Source organism: Limanda limanda, chromosome 15 (genome assembly GCF_963576545.1).
Source record: "Limanda limanda chromosome 15, fLimLim1.1, whole genome shotgun sequence".
Classification (NCBI taxonomy): Eukaryota; Metazoa; Chordata; class Actinopteri; order Pleuronectiformes; family Pleuronectidae; genus Limanda; species Limanda limanda.
Window position 1 is genome coordinate 15,328,489 of NC_083650.1, and position 16,220 is coordinate 15,344,708.

The window sequence follows — 16,220 nt, forward strand, 5'->3', positions numbered from 1 at the left end:
AAATTACCCTTTCTTCAAATTCCCTCTGTTTGTAATTTGGGTAAATTTGGCTAATTTCTGCCGCATCTCGCACAAAAAGATGCTGAACTCTGAGCACCATATTGGAGTTTGTACATTCTCTTGGGTAAAGACATACCTCCCACGTTCAAGGAAGAACAACAAAAATATTGTCATATTAATATTTATCCCCATATCACCCTTATGTTTAAAGTTTTGCCTCATTGTTACTGTTGGTTCCCGATCTTTTAAGCTTGTGACACTATTGAATCATCACTAGACCCTGACACCAGTTACATACGTCTATGAGTTGTTTAAGGTTAACCAGGAGCGATTACCCCTTCCTGCTTTATTCAAATAAGTATAGAGAATCTGAGGAAGCAAATCATCGTGTAAAATCATAAGAAAAAATACTCTAGGTACATTTAAAAAAACGACTATATTGTGTAAGATACATATTTACCTTCTCCAAAGAGTTTATGTTTCCACCCCAGTCTGTTTGTTAGTTGGAGTCCAGGAATCTTTCTAATTTATTGACATTTTCGAGAAGAAAATCTTGATGAAAAAAATGGTTAGGGGAGTGAACATGATTTTGTGAATGTAAATGTGGTTGCATAAGGGGACTGAGTAGAAAGTATTAGTAGACTAACATTTTGCCTGGAAGTGAGGCGTGACCTTTAAACACACAGATGCTGTTTGTTCTTTACCTTCTGCTGCAGGGATCTGTCCTTCAAATTTGAATACCAACTATTCAAATTACAGCATTTGCTCATTTTCTAACAATACAAAAAATACCGTGTTAGGACCAGAACAGTGTATCAGAGTAATGTTCAACACCTGCTATTCAAACATGCTAAAAATAAATGTAAACAGTACCAGCTTTCGCTTCTTGTCTTTTATTATTTAAACTTCTAAAAACAGAAACACAAACATTAAAATAAAATGTGCATTTGAGTTATTATGAACTCAAAAAGTGATCTACAAGAATTTGTCTGTATTATGTAGAAATCTTTAAAAAAAAGCAACACACCTAAAAAACTATTTCGGTTTCAGGTAAGAAAAAGTGGCGCGGTCCCTCACTCGCTCTGTGTGTTAGGAGGATGAATCATCGTGTGCGTGATGTCGAAGACGTCTATGAGCTCCTGGGGAAACAACAACCAGTTATAATAAGAAAATTATGACCAGAATAAAAAAAAAGAATGTGTATAATAGATCTTTTAATGTTGCTAAATTAAGACTCACCCTCCACATCTTTGGACTCATTGAGATGATGCACTGTTTGCGGCTGATGGATCCTGCAGCTTCTGCCTCGCTCTCCTCTACAGGTGCTGAAACACAAAAAACACACAACAATGCAGCAGGAGACATTTTCTTTCCTGTTCCCCAGGTGGAATATTACAACTAAATGTCACATCCTCTCACCTATACAAGGCAGTTTTTCATCCAGATGCATCCGTGCCAAACCGTCCTGAAACACACACACACACACACAATGTGGTCATGTCTGCTAACAGCCACTAGAGAGCAGAGAAGCTCAGTTAAAATCGACCTCAGCACAGGCATCTTACCCGGATTAGGAAAGACGTGTGGAAAATGTTCTCTACCGTCCGAGAAAACGAGTTGGGGTCAATGACAAACTCATAGTATGAAATCGGCGATGTTGCTAAAAAAAAACAACAAAAAACATAGCCATGTAAGCAAATAATAACAACACAAAGATGCAAAGTTAATATCAGCAAGGTTGACTTTGAACTCACGATCGTCATTGTAATAACTCTTCAGGTATCCTAGGATCCTTTCAACCTCTTGCTCCGTGGCTTCTTGATGGGACTCTTCCATTTTCTTCAGCTGAGGCAGAGAGTTTTAGTTTAGATAATACTCAAACCTGGATCTGTTTGCAAAGTCACATGAGCACAGGTACCTGGAGCCATGAGGTGTAAGTTCGGTTACCTGAGTGGGCATGATCCTTTGGGTGTCCTTTGTAGTCGCTTTACTTTGTCGCACTATCTTTTGCTTTGGAGGAGGCGGCTCTGCATGGAACGAGCCCATCCTGACGGGGGAAAGACATTTTTGCTATATGAAAAAAAATAATAATAGAGACCTAGCAAACTTGTTACAAGTGAAGTGATTTTAAATTAAGACTGTAATCTGGGATTTGAACCTGGGCCAAGAAGGTTATGTTTTCATTCATGTCTTTTCATTTGCAACAAAGTTGGTGGAGGGATGGGGCCTGGGAAGAGCCCATTCAATTTATGTACGGATTCAATATTTTTCACTTTCTTTACTATGTTTTATGACAAATTAATCATTTAGGTCATAAGACCATTTACCTTTTTTCTTTCATTTGTCTACTATAAGAACTAGACAATCATATGGAGGACACCAAGTGGCGTTCTCTATTTTGAACAATATGTTATTATTTACGTATCCATATTCTATTCCACAGCCAAACCGAGTGAACTAAGAGCCAATTTGAGCGAAGTGTTAGGCGACTCAATTATCATTTGCACATTGGTCTTTTTTCTAGTTTTTCTTTTAAAATTATCTTTCTCTTCAAAAAAATATTTTTAAAGCTCAACAGAAGTAGCGATAAGTGAAAAATAACATAATTAAGGTCTATCTAAATGTTTTTGAGACCTATGTAGTAGCAATTTTACCATTTGGGCATTGATTGATGAAAGGAACCACTTTGATGTATAGAAAGATGAGCAAATGGATTCCCTTACATATCAGAGTGTTGCTCAAGCAACTGATGTTATATGACTTTGTCACTCACATGGTCACCTAGCAATGACTTCTTCACTCACATGGTCACCTAACAATGACGTCACATGACAGGGGATGTGAGTGGGTTGTAAAACATTGATAAGAGATCTTTGAATACAGATGTTTCACTCAAGGGGCCTGAGACAGAGCAGAAGACAGGATACTGATCACCTATTTCTAATGATCAAAGAGGTTTATTGCTAACATGTGTTCTTCTCCAGGAGGAGCTTGGAAATGTATAAAAGTGCTGTGTGTCCTGTATGTCATTGCTCATTGTATGAAATCTTTGCCATGGTCATGTACTGTGATGCCCATCTGCAGGTGTAGAATTAAACTTCCAGAAAGAACAATTGTAATGACTTGTGCTTGACTATTGAGAAATTTCCATGACACCTACTATGTAAAACTTATTAAACATATTTAAGACTTTCCAGAACTCAAATTAAGCTTATTGAGTTTCAGAGTTTTAAAACCTTTCAAACCTCAACAGTGGTTGTGCGTAACATTTAGAGGCTCTCACATGTAGTGGAAGGAGGGTGCGGTCCTGAAACAGCCCTCTGCCCTCCTGGCCACTCTGTGCCAGGCATCCTGGGGAAGGTAACCCTCCACTGTGCCTCCGTTCTGCTCGTCCTCGCCGTCTTCTAGTCGGTTCAGACCCATGAAGGACAACTGTTGGAGAAGCAGACACATCTCCACATGACTACTGCAATGTGTGATCCCATGATGCTTGCAATAAAAACAGCAGATTTGTTTTTTACATTGTATTATATTATATATTTATCATATCACTGCTTTACTTGTTTCCACCAATCTGGTAAAATAAACCAAATGACAAGGAAATCTAAAGAAACACTGTAACTATGATAAAAATCCATACTGCAAGATGTTGGGATAATTTTATCATTCAGAAAATTGACAGTTAAGTGGGATCTTTGAGTTACAGGAGCAAGTGGCCCCGGTTCGAACAACAAGGTCATCCATAATGATACCGTGTTAATGCCATATCTTTGGGTTTGGTGTTTCTAGCTACTGTAACAGCTTTGTCGCAAAGGATATGTTATATACTAACATAGCAGGTATTACTGCTATAAAATTTGCTGTTGTTCACTTAAAGGAATAGAATATCTCCACTATGTACCATGAAGATACAATAATTGGTAAACATACAGACAGAAACAAACAAATCACATTAATTAGACTGTGATTCTACGATGCAAGTTCTGATTTCATACTCACTACTACTTATAAAGCTTTGATGTCTGATGTGATATAGTTTAGACTCTTCTTTCAGCTCTGTTTTGACCTTCTTATCTTTCCGCCTCACACAGGGTGAAGTAATTATAATACAGGCCTCAGCAGTCATGACTCTGTGACTGTGTGGTTATGCCAGTTAAAGGACACCTCCCTCAGTTGTAGATGTAGACATATTGAGTATACACAATAAATGTACTCACAAGATGCTCAGCAAAGGCGGTGGGGTCGAAAGCGGTGCCTTCAGCAAACATCTGACTGGCTTTCTCCTTCCCCAGGTCTGTGGCCATGACGAGGAGCTGGGAATCCAGAGCAGCTTCCCTCGCCTGTCGAACTGCAAAAGATCATTCAGATACAGAGAATCCAAAGTCAAAGAGCTGCAGCGCTGCATAGTGTTGATGATGTGATTCATATAAGAATTGTTACTCTGCAAAATTACATTACATATTAGAGAGCAGGGGAAACAGGTCATCAATTAATCAAAGTCAAATGTCTTTGGACTGTGGGTGGGACACCAGAGCAGCCAGGGGAAACACAATCAGACATGGGAAGAACCAGTAAACACGTGCTCCTCTTCCTGAGCATATTTATTCCAGTGGAGACGCAAGTTTTAAGGATTTGCTCATATTGAGAAAATGCTGTATAGTGTAGCACTAAGGCTCTCTGAGATACTTTCACCTTATTGAATGCACAACCCTGCAATCTGTCCATGTTGGACTAAAGACACAGTCAAAAGACTGAAGCCCAAATTAAAAACTTCAGTAGCTGCATCATACCTAAATAATCTTTGGAACACTGAACCAAATTATATAAGAACATCTGAGACCCTTGAAGTGTTCAAAACATTAATACAGACCCACTTCTTCTCATTGGCTTTTAATTCCAATTGAGGTTGAGACTTTGATTTCATCTGCTATTGAGCAACATTTAAATTCTCATATGTTCAAGTTATTTAATGTTGTATTGCTTTTGTATTTCCTTTTGATTCTGTTTTTTATATATAAGAGTGGTCAGTTGGACCAAGCCTGTGACAGGGAAACACTGGTGGATGTTAGCCAGTGGATTATAGACTTCAAGACCCATTGCAAATTGTCACTACCACCCTATGACCAGACCTGGTCCTCTGTTCTAACCCCCTGCGTGTAGTCTACCTCTGAGAATTCACAGTACCTCGGGCAGATGCTGAAGATGAAGCGGATGAGAGGAAGGAGAAGAGGATGTGGCATGCAGAGCAGTGGAAACAAGGATGCTTGTAAGCAATAGTCCACCCAGTGGAGGTTGGCTGCGAGGTGTTAATGCATCATGCACCATCAGGTTCCTCAAAGAGCTTGGGAATAGACAAGCCCTGTACCAGACCATGAAAGAAACATCAGGGACTACAGAACGCCACAGCCAATGGCTCTGGATCAGGAGGAAAGACCCCAACCAGGCCCCAGGATGTCGGGGACACACACCAAGGTCTGATCAGTCCGTGGTGGGCCTGCCTAAGCAGGGGGTGTCCGGTGACAACTATTGACCATCTTATCCTATGTTCTTAAAAACTCAAGTCACCTGTGGTTGTTATAAACGCTCTATATTAATAAACATGGTCGTATCTTGACATACCATCTTCAAACAGCTTGTTGGCCTCCTCTAAAACTTCAGTGAGCTTGTTGTTGGAGGGGTTCAGCATGTCCTCTCTACTCTCTGAAAAACAAAAACACATGCATCAGAGACATGTCAACAAATAAACAACATGAGGCCCCGGGTCTGTACTCACGTTGCACGGTGCTGATCAGGTCTCTGTACCTGCTCCGGATCTCCCTCCGGGCGGCCGGGTCATTGTCCTCGTTGTCCCGCAGGTCGGACGGACCGTAGCCAGAGTCGCTGTCGTCCCCGTTGCTCTGCGGTCGCTCAGCTTTCCTGCGGCGGCCAGAGGAGCCGTTCTCCCGGGAAGGGTCGTCCTCGGAGCCCTTGGATCTCTTCATGTTCGGTCGGTGAGGAGCCGAGTGTGGCGGTGAGAGGGAAGCACGCTGCCCGCAGAACAACAACAACAAGGTTACAACTCAGGACGTCGCAGCGAGAGGAAACCAAACAGACACAGAATGTGGAACCAACCAACGAGCGGATGTGTTCGAGCTGCTGAAAGACGTTTGGAAACGGATCACAACAAACAGGAGGCTTCTTCAAATCCAGCCAAAGACGTAGTAAAAGTCAAGATATAAATCCATCACTTTAGCTCATTTACAAGATGGACAAGTTCTAAATGTCTCTGGAGTCACAACACAAGTGAAGAAGCTAAAAGTGGTGAAGGGATCAGACTCGTTGTTGTTCTCCTGCTGAAGTTATTAATGAGAGTTAACCACAGCTACTGTGGTAAGCTACTGTCAGAGACTGTGGACGATGCTGCCGCTGTGAGAGTTAGCTGGTGTTAGCTGTTTAACTAACATTACATCATATATGAACCAACCACGGACATAGGATTGACTCGTTTGCGGCTAACAAACATTCAGAAGCAGCTAAAAAACAATACAAATGAAACCTGAACCAGATCCAGAAGCAAACATCTGCTGGAGCCGCCACGACCGGACAAACCGGAAGTGCTGAACAGTTTCCCATTTCGTTTGTGTTGCACTTATCTTTGGGTCGTGCTAGCGTTAGCCGTTGTTATCTTTCAAAATCAGTTATATAAGTAACTTAGCCGAGAGTTCGGACCACCGAGGCTCTCGTTGCAGAGAGGACACGTTTAAAAAAGTCCCAGTGAGTTTCTGTTGTTGTTCTACTGAGTCTAGAAGAGATGATTTCGAAAACTTCCACCAACCTGCTCTGCACTGACAGGGCGCCACAAGTATCCATGCGGAACATGAAGCTAGTTCTGTGTTGGGACTGTCTTAACAGAGAGGAAACAAGAAGTGGAAACTCGACTACAATAATAATATTATAATTATTATTATTAATAATAATAATAACAACATTATTAATAATAATAAGCTTGTTTAACAAATTATGTCAGCCTCACATAAATGCTTGATTCCAAGTTAATGCATACATCAAAATTGATTTTTTTTAAATGTATGAGAGCAATAAAATCAGAGATTAATTCACAATGACTGAGCAAATAACTTTAACTTTGGAGCAAACTACAAATGTCCTTATTCACTGGCCAATCAGAAAAACAAATACATATAATACAAATACAAATAATACATCCAACAAGTGAAGCACAGATAACACAAAGATAAATATGGCCTGTGAGTGAAAAGTTGTTATGCACTCTTTTGTGTATCTAAAATCATCACGCGCATTGTTTCCAAGTTTATTCATAAAACTCCGAGCGGGAGGTCCGGTCCCATCTTACGAAGGTGGAACTAACTTCAGTGACGGTGGACAGTGTGATTCTTTCTACAGTCGCTCTTTACTGTGAAGTCCTGGTTTCGTCGTCATGGTAACCTGAAGCGTCACCCCCAGCTGTTACCAGTCTTCTTGTCCTTTTCATACAAAGAGTTAAAAGTGATCACTGACGGGGTTTGTTGACATTGTTGACGTTTTGTTTTCTTTATGTACTTAAAGCATGTTTAAGAACATGAGTCAGTCTTCTCATATTGTCCTTACATTGACTTGAAATCATTTTGGCGCAAAGAAGGCATAAGGGGTGAGTTTTGATGATTAAGAGATTCGTTCAGGAAAACATTTCCATTGTTCTGGAGTCTTTCTAGATCTTTGCTATTGTTGTTATGCTTCCTGTTTATTTCCCATGAGGTCATAGTTCTCTACATTATTCGGTGCAATCTGTAATTAAACGTTTCATCAGGTTTGTGTAGACAACTTTAGATATTTACAGACAACATTTCTACACTACAACATTTTTCACTTCCACAGTGAAAATGTTGGACTTCACTAGTAAAGTCCAACATAGTCAGAGAGGTCCTGAACACAGGCATATCAGTCTCTCTCTGAACTAATCGAGCAAAGAGTTTTTACAGTACTTTGAAGTATCCTGAAATTTTCAATTCCACAGTGAAAATGTTGGACTTTACTTTGAAAAATCTCTTAATCTATGCAGTAAAAATGTTTGATATTCAGTATAGTCAGAGAGGTCCTGAACAATGGCATATCAGTCTCTCTCTGAACTTATTGAGCAAAGTGTTTTTACAGTACCTTGAAGCAGGGCCGGCCCTGGCAATGTTGGCGCCCTAGGCGAAATTTACTGCCAATAGATCCCTTTTACCTAAATCTTACACACTGAACCTTTAAATTGACAAAGCGAAAATATCAGCACACCTCATCTGATTAGTGAAGAAGTGTTGTCTTCTAGTGCCAGTCAAAAAGGTTCAGTTTTATTATACTAACTTTCTCCAGCTCATGAAGACATCAACACCTCCAAGGAGCTGTTTGACCTTTGACCTTCTGCGGAACAAACCAATGTGTTTATGACTGATCAACGTTTAGAGGAGAATCAATAAGGTCGATTTTTTTACATTTAAGTTTTCACTTTTCAAATTGGGGAAAGAGTGAAATGTAAAATCTAAGCGGATCTTGAGAACATTCAAGGGCGCCCTCTGGTGGACGCATGGCGCAAAGATTACCACTGAGCTCTGATGTCATCAGTGTGCGACGCGGCGTGCAGGACTGTGAAGGACGCCGACGAGAAGCTGGTGATGAACAAGTGAAACACAAAGGTTAGTGTAACGTCACTGTCCGTTTGGTTTGTACGTGAGAGACATGAGAGACACGTCTTAGCTGAATGAGACAGATAAGTGAAGGCAGGTCTGGTTCGTTCACCGGATTGACTCGGTGCACACAGGCTAAGCTAACTGTAGCTGTGGTCTGTAGAGCAACAGCAACACAACAACACGCCGAGGAACGTGTAGCAGTCCGTGTGTAGAAAGTAAAGTGAATCTGCTCTGTTCTGACAGGAGACAGGAGGACGTTGTCATGGCGATGTCGTGTCTCACTCGAGCTCTGCGTTCACTGACGTTGTCCCAGCATGCTGTGCTCCCACCACAGGTAACACACACACACGCACGCACGCACGCACGCACGCACACACACACACACACACACACACACACACACCCACACACACACACACACACACACACACACACACACACACACACACACATCCTTGACTTCACATTGACTTACATTCCTGGGAACATCACCTTAAAAGATGTCTTCACATATAGGGAACTTGTTGTTTTCTCCATAACGAAGACAAGTCCCCATAATGAGTCTAAGTAAACAGAGTAAGGTCCTCAATAAGTACTCAATCACATTAGTGGATGTTAATTCCACTTGTGTCTCTGTTTATGTGTCAACAGGCAGCCGTGTGGTTTGAGCTGGGAACCCTGGTGTCCCCGTGCAGAGGCTTCCTCACCTCAGCCTCTCTGGAGCAGAACAAGACATTTTGGAAGCAGAGGGAGAAATACACCATCAGACCAATAGGGATGAAAAAGACAGGAGGCCGAGACCAGTCAGGTAAAGAGGAGGGGCGGCTGGTTGTGTGCCGGACATGAGGCTGAGTTTGTGGTTAAGGAAGTATCTTCGGGTTGAACTCAGACGGTTCAGTCCTGTGGTGCTGGCTCACATACAGGTGTAACAGGCCAAATTAACCCCCGCCCATATTAAACCCGGGTATACTTTGGCCCGGGCCAGAGTATACCCCGGGGGATAAACTGGCCTAGGCCAAACTATACCTTGGGGTGTAAAACAGCCTAGGCCATACTTTACCCCTCCAGGCCAGAGTATACCCCAGGGGATAAACTGTCCAAGGCAAAACTATACATGGTGGATATGTGGTTGATTTAGCTCTAAGGTCAGGTAGGCATAGTAGTTGTATTGTGCTATCAAACCATTTGAATCTTCAAAATCTAGGCTTGATATTCTCTTATATTTTAATGATAATTTACACTGCATTAATTGGAATTCAGCTGTTGGCATATACTAGGAGATCTGTATATATTTCAGAGACTAATTGTATCCACAATTTAAGTACTGCAAGCTAGACTATTATGCAGTTGTAGACACAACACAGTGGGTCCCTGGGCCTGAGAAGGGAAGGAAGTGAGTTAATTGTGGCTATAAGATGGACTATTAAATTTTACTTAAACTAAACAAAAATGTATGAGTTTCCATCATCGCAAACTAGATTTAAACTAAGAAGGATAAAAATGACTGAATGTGACTAAAACTAATATGCATTTTCGTCTAAAGTTATACTAAATGTAAAATAGATACCAAAATTAACACTGGTGTCATGAAGTTGAAATTTGAGTTATAATAACAATGTTAGTATTGGTGTAGCGAGCTAGACAGTTTATTCAAACTGGATTCAACTGATCAACAGCTATCTTGGAATAAAAAAAGTATGTCAGGCTGTCCAAATACACAAAAATGCTTAATAACTAAATAAGCTGGCCCAGGAGTTAGACATTTTACCTTACTTGCCATCAAAGAGCATGACAACTATATATATATATGGTATAGTCAGGCCTGGGGGTATACTATGGCCTGTTACACCGGGGTAAATCACCATGGTAACTCGTGCTGAACTGCTAACCTGCTCGAAATCCGATCAGAAAGCGGCAGATACGTTTCCACTGTGATGCCTCTTCAGACCTGAGCTGAGGGATGACGGCCTCTCATCTCTTTCTTTCTGCTGCACAGGAAGGATAAAGACGCACGGAATCGGCGGCGGCCATAAACAAAGATACCGGTGGGTCGACTTCCAGCGCCTCCGCTTCGAACCGGGCAAAGAGGCCCAGACATTCGAGGAGAAGGTCGTGGAGGTGCGGTACGACCCATGCAGGTGAGACCAGCTTCTATTATACACACGTGTTGTTTAAGATCAAGAACACGGAATGGCCTTTCTGGCATGATATCTGCTCCACTTTAACCAGGATCACGGGAGTAAATGTTCCAGTGGACCCTGAACTTTGTTTATTGGGGATCTTAACAAGTATTCGCCGTTCTCTAACCAATGCACAACTCAAATTCACTGAAGTTGCTCTATGTGGCTAAGAAGTGCATTGCAGTGTCATGGGAAACTGACTCCCCTCTTCTTATTGACAGGTGGTCTGTTGAGATGAATAGTTGCATCCCCCTGGAAAAAATCACTTATTGTCTCAGAAAATGATATAACACCTTTTTGAAAATTTGGCAGCCATATTAAGACCATATTGGTACATCTCTTACACCAAATACTCAATGACTTAATGTAGTTGTTTGTATTGACATTGAACACTGACCTTTTTATTTTTATTTTATTTTTTTATTTATTTATTTTTGGGGAGGGGGGCACTTTGTCCTTTGTTATGTCTCTATACTGTTGGTATACTGATATGTTTGTTTGTACACATTACATATGAAACTGAAAATAAAATATTTCAAAAAGAACATGGAATGGCTTCTCACGATCCGTGTTGTCTGTACAGGTCTGCTGACATTGCACTGGTCGCCGGGGGCAACCGTAAGAGGTGGATCGTCGCTACAGAAAACATGCAGGCCGGAGACGTCATTAAAACATCGGGAGCTATCGGACGCATGGCGGGTACGAGATCATCCTCTAACGCTACTTTGAAACTATAAAGATTCTTCCGTGTTTATTAATGCTGCTCCTTGTAACCTCTGTTTAACACAAAATACAATGTCTCTCTTTGTAGTCCTGGCCAATGAAGGTGATGCCCACCCACTGGGAGCTCTGCCTGTGGGGACTCTGGTGAACAACCTGGAGATACAACCAGGGAAAGGATCAGAGTACATCCGTGCTGCAGGTAAATCTGTTACTTTGTGCGGGCTCCTGCTTTTTAAATGTTGAGATGCTTCAATAATGATTCATTTGTCAACATTTGATAAATGTTGTAGTTTGTACAAGTTTCACAGATCAAGTAGAAAATCTAACATTTACCAAGTAAAGACTCATTTATCAAAGATGCTGCTAAGAATCTTTAATGAGTGAACTTATTCTGTTAGAATAAAGTTCATGTTTAATGAGATTAAAATAGTAAGTTCTATTACGGGAAAAAGCTGAATCTTTTCAAAGTCATGATACTTATAATAATGTGCTGATGAGCCAAAAGATGAAAATATGTTTTTTTGTGGAACTTCTACTTAAATATAACTGAAGATGTTCCACATTCCTTGTTTTAACACAGACGACAGGTTGATCATCTGATATTCCTAAAAGAACAACTTTGTTCTTGTAATATTAAGATGAGTATCGTAAACGTATGACTTTTACCCATAGTACCACAGCTTCATGCTCTTATTATGTCTACCATGACATTTTTTTTTTCCCCCTTTGAGTGGCCCAAGTACTCATCAGTAACACAAGCAGTTACCATTTTAAGCCAAATTAAATGTTGGGGGTGCTTTGTTTTCAGGCACGAGTGGCGTTCTGCTTCGTAAAGTGAACGGAACAGCAATCGTTCAGCTTCCTTCCAAGCAGCAGGTTCAGGTGAGACCATCTGGATTAACATTACACTGGCTAGTTAAATAAAAACTGCTCTGAAATCATCGTTGTTGTCTGCTATGCTTCCAGGTCCTGGAGACCTGCATGGTGACGGTGGGACGCGTGTCCAACATCGACCACAACAAAGAGATCATCGGCAAAGCAGGGCGCAATCGCTGGTTCGGCGTTCGCCCTTCGAGCGGCTTGTGGCAGAGGAAGGGAGGCTGGGCCGGACGCAAGATCAAACCACTGCCCTCCATGAAGAGTTACATCAACCTGCCGTCTTTCACCGCTCAATAACAGGAGTCCGGGAATGTGTGTGGGACTGACCGTCGTCGTCTTGTGATGTTATTTTGTTCTGGACATTTAAATTAAATCAGAAAATATGAATAAAGACAAACCGTTTGTACAGAAGATTAAAAATTTTATTTAACACAACTGCTTGTGAGAGCATGGAAAGAAACAAAACGATATAAAAATCCAAAACATATTTACATCTATAGTAAAACATGCAGAGTAACCCATATTTTTAGTGGTAAATTTAAAAATACTGTCATGTCATTTAAAATAGGGTTTGTGCAAAGACACTGGGCGGCATTTCAAGTAACAGGAGCAATGAGATGGCATGTTGCTCGACCACCAATGAACATTAACACAGATGTTTAGTCGGTTGCTAAACTAGTGAAAGTCGACATGCCTGCTCATTGATCCAGTCTTGTAAAACACCCCCATGCTACCTCTAGATTTAGGGCAAAGGAAAAAAACAAACTTGAGGTCAAATACATTGAAATCCACTTGTCATTTAGCCCGTTTAGTATTTAAGAGGCTAACTCACTTTGACAAATTCCCTCAATCAACTCTGCCACGGCAAACACTTCACAGCCCGAGTTCTAAAATCTGTCGGGGGTCCGTCAGCCTTGTGGCCGAGAGAAGACCGAACCCTTCAAAATAAAGGCAGGAGACCAGAAAATTGAGTGTAAACGTCGCGGGCAGACGGGACATCTGTGGCAGCTGCAAAATAAACTTGAGCATCAAGTGTCAAAACATTGAAGTAACAGACAACTGTGACGGTTTTCAGGCCCCAGCGGGTGCCGTACACCCGTCAACATAAACACAACATCCTCATGAGAACAAGGGTTATTTTCAACTGAATCAAAAAAGGCCTTCTCTTGACTACAGGCAGTGGTTTACATTTCATAAACGCCTCGAAAACTTCACCTCAAACCAAAGCGTGTCCCAATCGGAGCGAAGGTATAAAACCACATGAAAGTGCATCACAAAGTGAGGGAAATGTATGAGAAACAACAAACCTAATAGCGTTTGCATTGTACAAGTCAACTTCATAGTCTGTAAATATATTTGGTATTTACGTCAAGAAATAAAAGTACACTATTTGTGCTTTCAATTTAGTGGAGGGGGGTGGGGGGTTTGCGGTTCACAATAGTACATCTTGTATATATATTTATATACAATGCTAACGAAAAGCCCAGCCTGTCAAAGCTCGTAAGTCTTCACTTTATAAAAAAAAAAAGAAAAAATAAGCAAACTCATCCTCTTGCAAAAATATTCCACGCAACACTGTTCAGGGAGTACCATCGAACACATAGCACAGCTACACACAGACACACACACACACAGGCAGTGACTTCTGGCAAGACTCCACACACGTTTCATCATGTTTTAAAAGCAGTACATTACTCGCATTTTGCTTAACTCTACTGTCAAAGCACATTTCAAATCAGAGCAGCTCATTCCTATTAGAAATTGACCCAGAACAAAGATCTACTGAATGAGCAGTTTGAGGTCGGGCGCCTCCTGCGTGACGAAGCCGTGCGAAAGGGCACAACGGTTGGTTTGGATGTGCACGTCTACATTTGGCCAAAAAAGTGGAAAACTAATCTGTAAATTTATATCTTTTTTTTAAAACTCAGTAATCTAAATACTGATCTCCACAGGGACCACACATATGTTATCTATTAGTTTTAATTCTTACAAACTATTTGGCCAAGGCAAGAGCTCTGGTGGTTACACTGTGAAACAAACGCCACTTTGGCACATCACTGCACATCGGGAGTGATCCAGTTATTTGCTGTGTTACTGCAGGTGTGTGAGATGGTGTCTCAGGGTCAGCTGAATATGGGGGCGGCTGTGTTTGCCAAAGAAAGGCTGTTACAACCTGAATTTACTCCAAAAAGGCCCGATTACACTCGAGCGGAAAACAAAAGAGGGAGAAACTAGTGCAACAGCTCATGGAGTCGCAGCTAAATTTGGCATTCAGCTGAAATGTGTTGTTTCTGTGTCACGTTACCCTGCTTCTACGGTCTGTCACTGTACAATCCAAATGTACAATAACATCCGTACAAAATCTCCAGTACTTACATGAATGAAGTCATTGGATGAACGGCTTACATGTTACAAATGTGTCATAGCTACATTCATCATAGCTACCTTCAAAAATACACAGCTCCAGTTGTTTTCCTTTTTTTTTTTTTTTTGATTTGCACAGTGTGCTTGAAAGCAACGAGGCAAAAAGAACGCATTGTTCCTTTTTGTGAAAATGGACCTTTTTGGAGAACGTAAAGGGACGAGTAAGAAAACGGAGCACTGAGTTCGGAGAGAAGGATTCCATCTAGATTCACAGCAATATTCCAACTTTCAACAACAAACACAAACACGGTCTCAAACAACCTCACGCACGCCACTGCACGTCACCACCACACTCCTCCATTGTCTATAGAGTAACAATAAATGTAGGATTTCACAGAAATAATAAAATGTTAACAAAAACAAAGTGCAAACACAGCTGCCATTATCGAAATGTGGCAAATTGTCAAAAAGCCTCAAAATACCTCCGAGGCGGTAGCACAATTCTTACAAAATAGTACTTGTTCTTTCTGTAGTGTGTAGAAAACAAAACAAAACAACAACACCCAACAACATCGAAACATCAACTTGACGACATGAAGTTTGTGTATTGAACATGGTTGTGAGTCAGTAAGATTTCCACAGGAAAACTATTACTGCCAGCGGCCGGTTGGCTTTTCCTCTAAACCTCTCGATGAGACAAGTGCGGCGGGGAGTCTGGTAGTGGGTGAGGTTGCAGTGACGACGGCCGGGGTCACACGGGCTTAGTGTAACCGAAGATTCCAACAGGGAAGTGCTTGACATGTGTCGGCCACTGGGCGGCAAGCTGGAAAAACTTCACATCATTCCACTCCACTCCGTCAATAGTGACTGGGGAAGAAGATGGATCACAGTTAAATACACAAACAGGAGAGCAACATAATAAACATTTGAGGTGATGCTTGAACGAACGGTTTCAAAGAAGATCATTCATTATTTAGATCAGTGGTTCTCAACCTTTTTTGAGTTGAGACAAACATTTCAGACGGGACATGTTTTTATAAATCTTTGGTTGAGATGCTTTCCGAAAGCAACAGAAATTCTCCAGATATTTTCTAGAGGCTGTATGTGAGAACACAAATGTCCGAGTCAGTTTCACTGGACAGTTTTTCTTTCCTGCCAGTCCCCTCGTGAAATGTCCTGGAAATGTGTGAGTCAGCCCATGTGAGAATACACCAGGAAATTCTAAGTGATTGAGTGGGAGCATTGATGACCTGTCTAACACGGGAGGAGCCACACGTAGGAGACTTGTGATTCCTGCTGCGTCATGTTCTACCTCCTGCGCGCTCCACTAAGACGCGACCACTCGCCTCAATGTTCTGAACATTTTTCTGTTGTTGTGAACCGACTAATTCTGACGAACAATCTCCTG

At 41.4% G+C, this 16,220-nt stretch overlaps 3 protein-coding genes across 4 annotated transcripts in view; 1 reads left to right on the forward strand and 2 right to left on the reverse strand.

Annotated features, from left to right (window-relative positions):
• Positions 1–877: 877 nt before the first annotated feature.
• Positions 878–6,870, reverse strand: nsmce4a (NSE4 homolog A, SMC5-SMC6 complex component). Of its 2 annotated transcripts, none has more exons than XM_061087269.1 (11): positions 6,815–6,870; positions 5,774–6,026; positions 5,620–5,700; positions 4,218–4,348; positions 3,284–3,432; positions 1,948–2,047; positions 1,755–1,845; positions 1,566–1,660; positions 1,420–1,465; positions 1,240–1,325; positions 878–1,139 (listed from the first exon to the last, which is right to left on the reverse strand). In XM_061087269.1, the coding sequence occupies exons 2-11, from the start codon at positions 5,979–5,981 to the stop codon at positions 1,074–1,076; spliced, it is 1,053 nt and encodes a 350-aa protein (XP_060943252.1). In that variant the 5' UTR covers positions 5,982–6,026; positions 6,815–6,870; the 3' UTR covers positions 878–1,073. The 2 variants fall into 2 exon arrangements, with proteins under 2 accessions (XP_060943252.1, XP_060943253.1); XM_061087270.1 differs by lacking the exon at positions 6,815–6,870 and adding an exon at positions 6,112–6,184.
• Positions 6,871–8,601: 1,731 nt separating this feature from the next.
• mrpl2 (mitochondrial ribosomal protein L2) lies at positions 8,602–12,883 on the forward strand. The gene is made up of 8 exons (XM_061087599.1): positions 8,602–8,672; positions 8,910–9,000; positions 9,318–9,474; positions 10,663–10,804; positions 11,430–11,545; positions 11,658–11,768; positions 12,378–12,451; positions 12,536–12,883. The coding sequence occupies exons 2-8, from the start codon at positions 8,929–8,931 to the stop codon at positions 12,743–12,745; spliced, it is 882 nt and encodes a 293-aa protein (XP_060943582.1). The 5' UTR covers positions 8,602–8,672; positions 8,910–8,928; the 3' UTR covers positions 12,746–12,883.
• The window catches only part of zmp:0000000755 (phosphofurin acidic cluster sorting protein 2), a 47,481-nt gene continuing 44,117 nt past the window's right edge, over positions 12,857–16,220 (reverse strand). Inside the window, exon 24 of the mRNA XM_061087598.1 lies at positions 12,857–15,679. Coding sequence (XP_060943581.1) covers positions 15,564–15,679 — 116 coding nt within the window. The 3' untranslated portion in view covers positions 12,857–15,563. The remainder of the gene's footprint in view (positions 15,680–16,220) is intronic.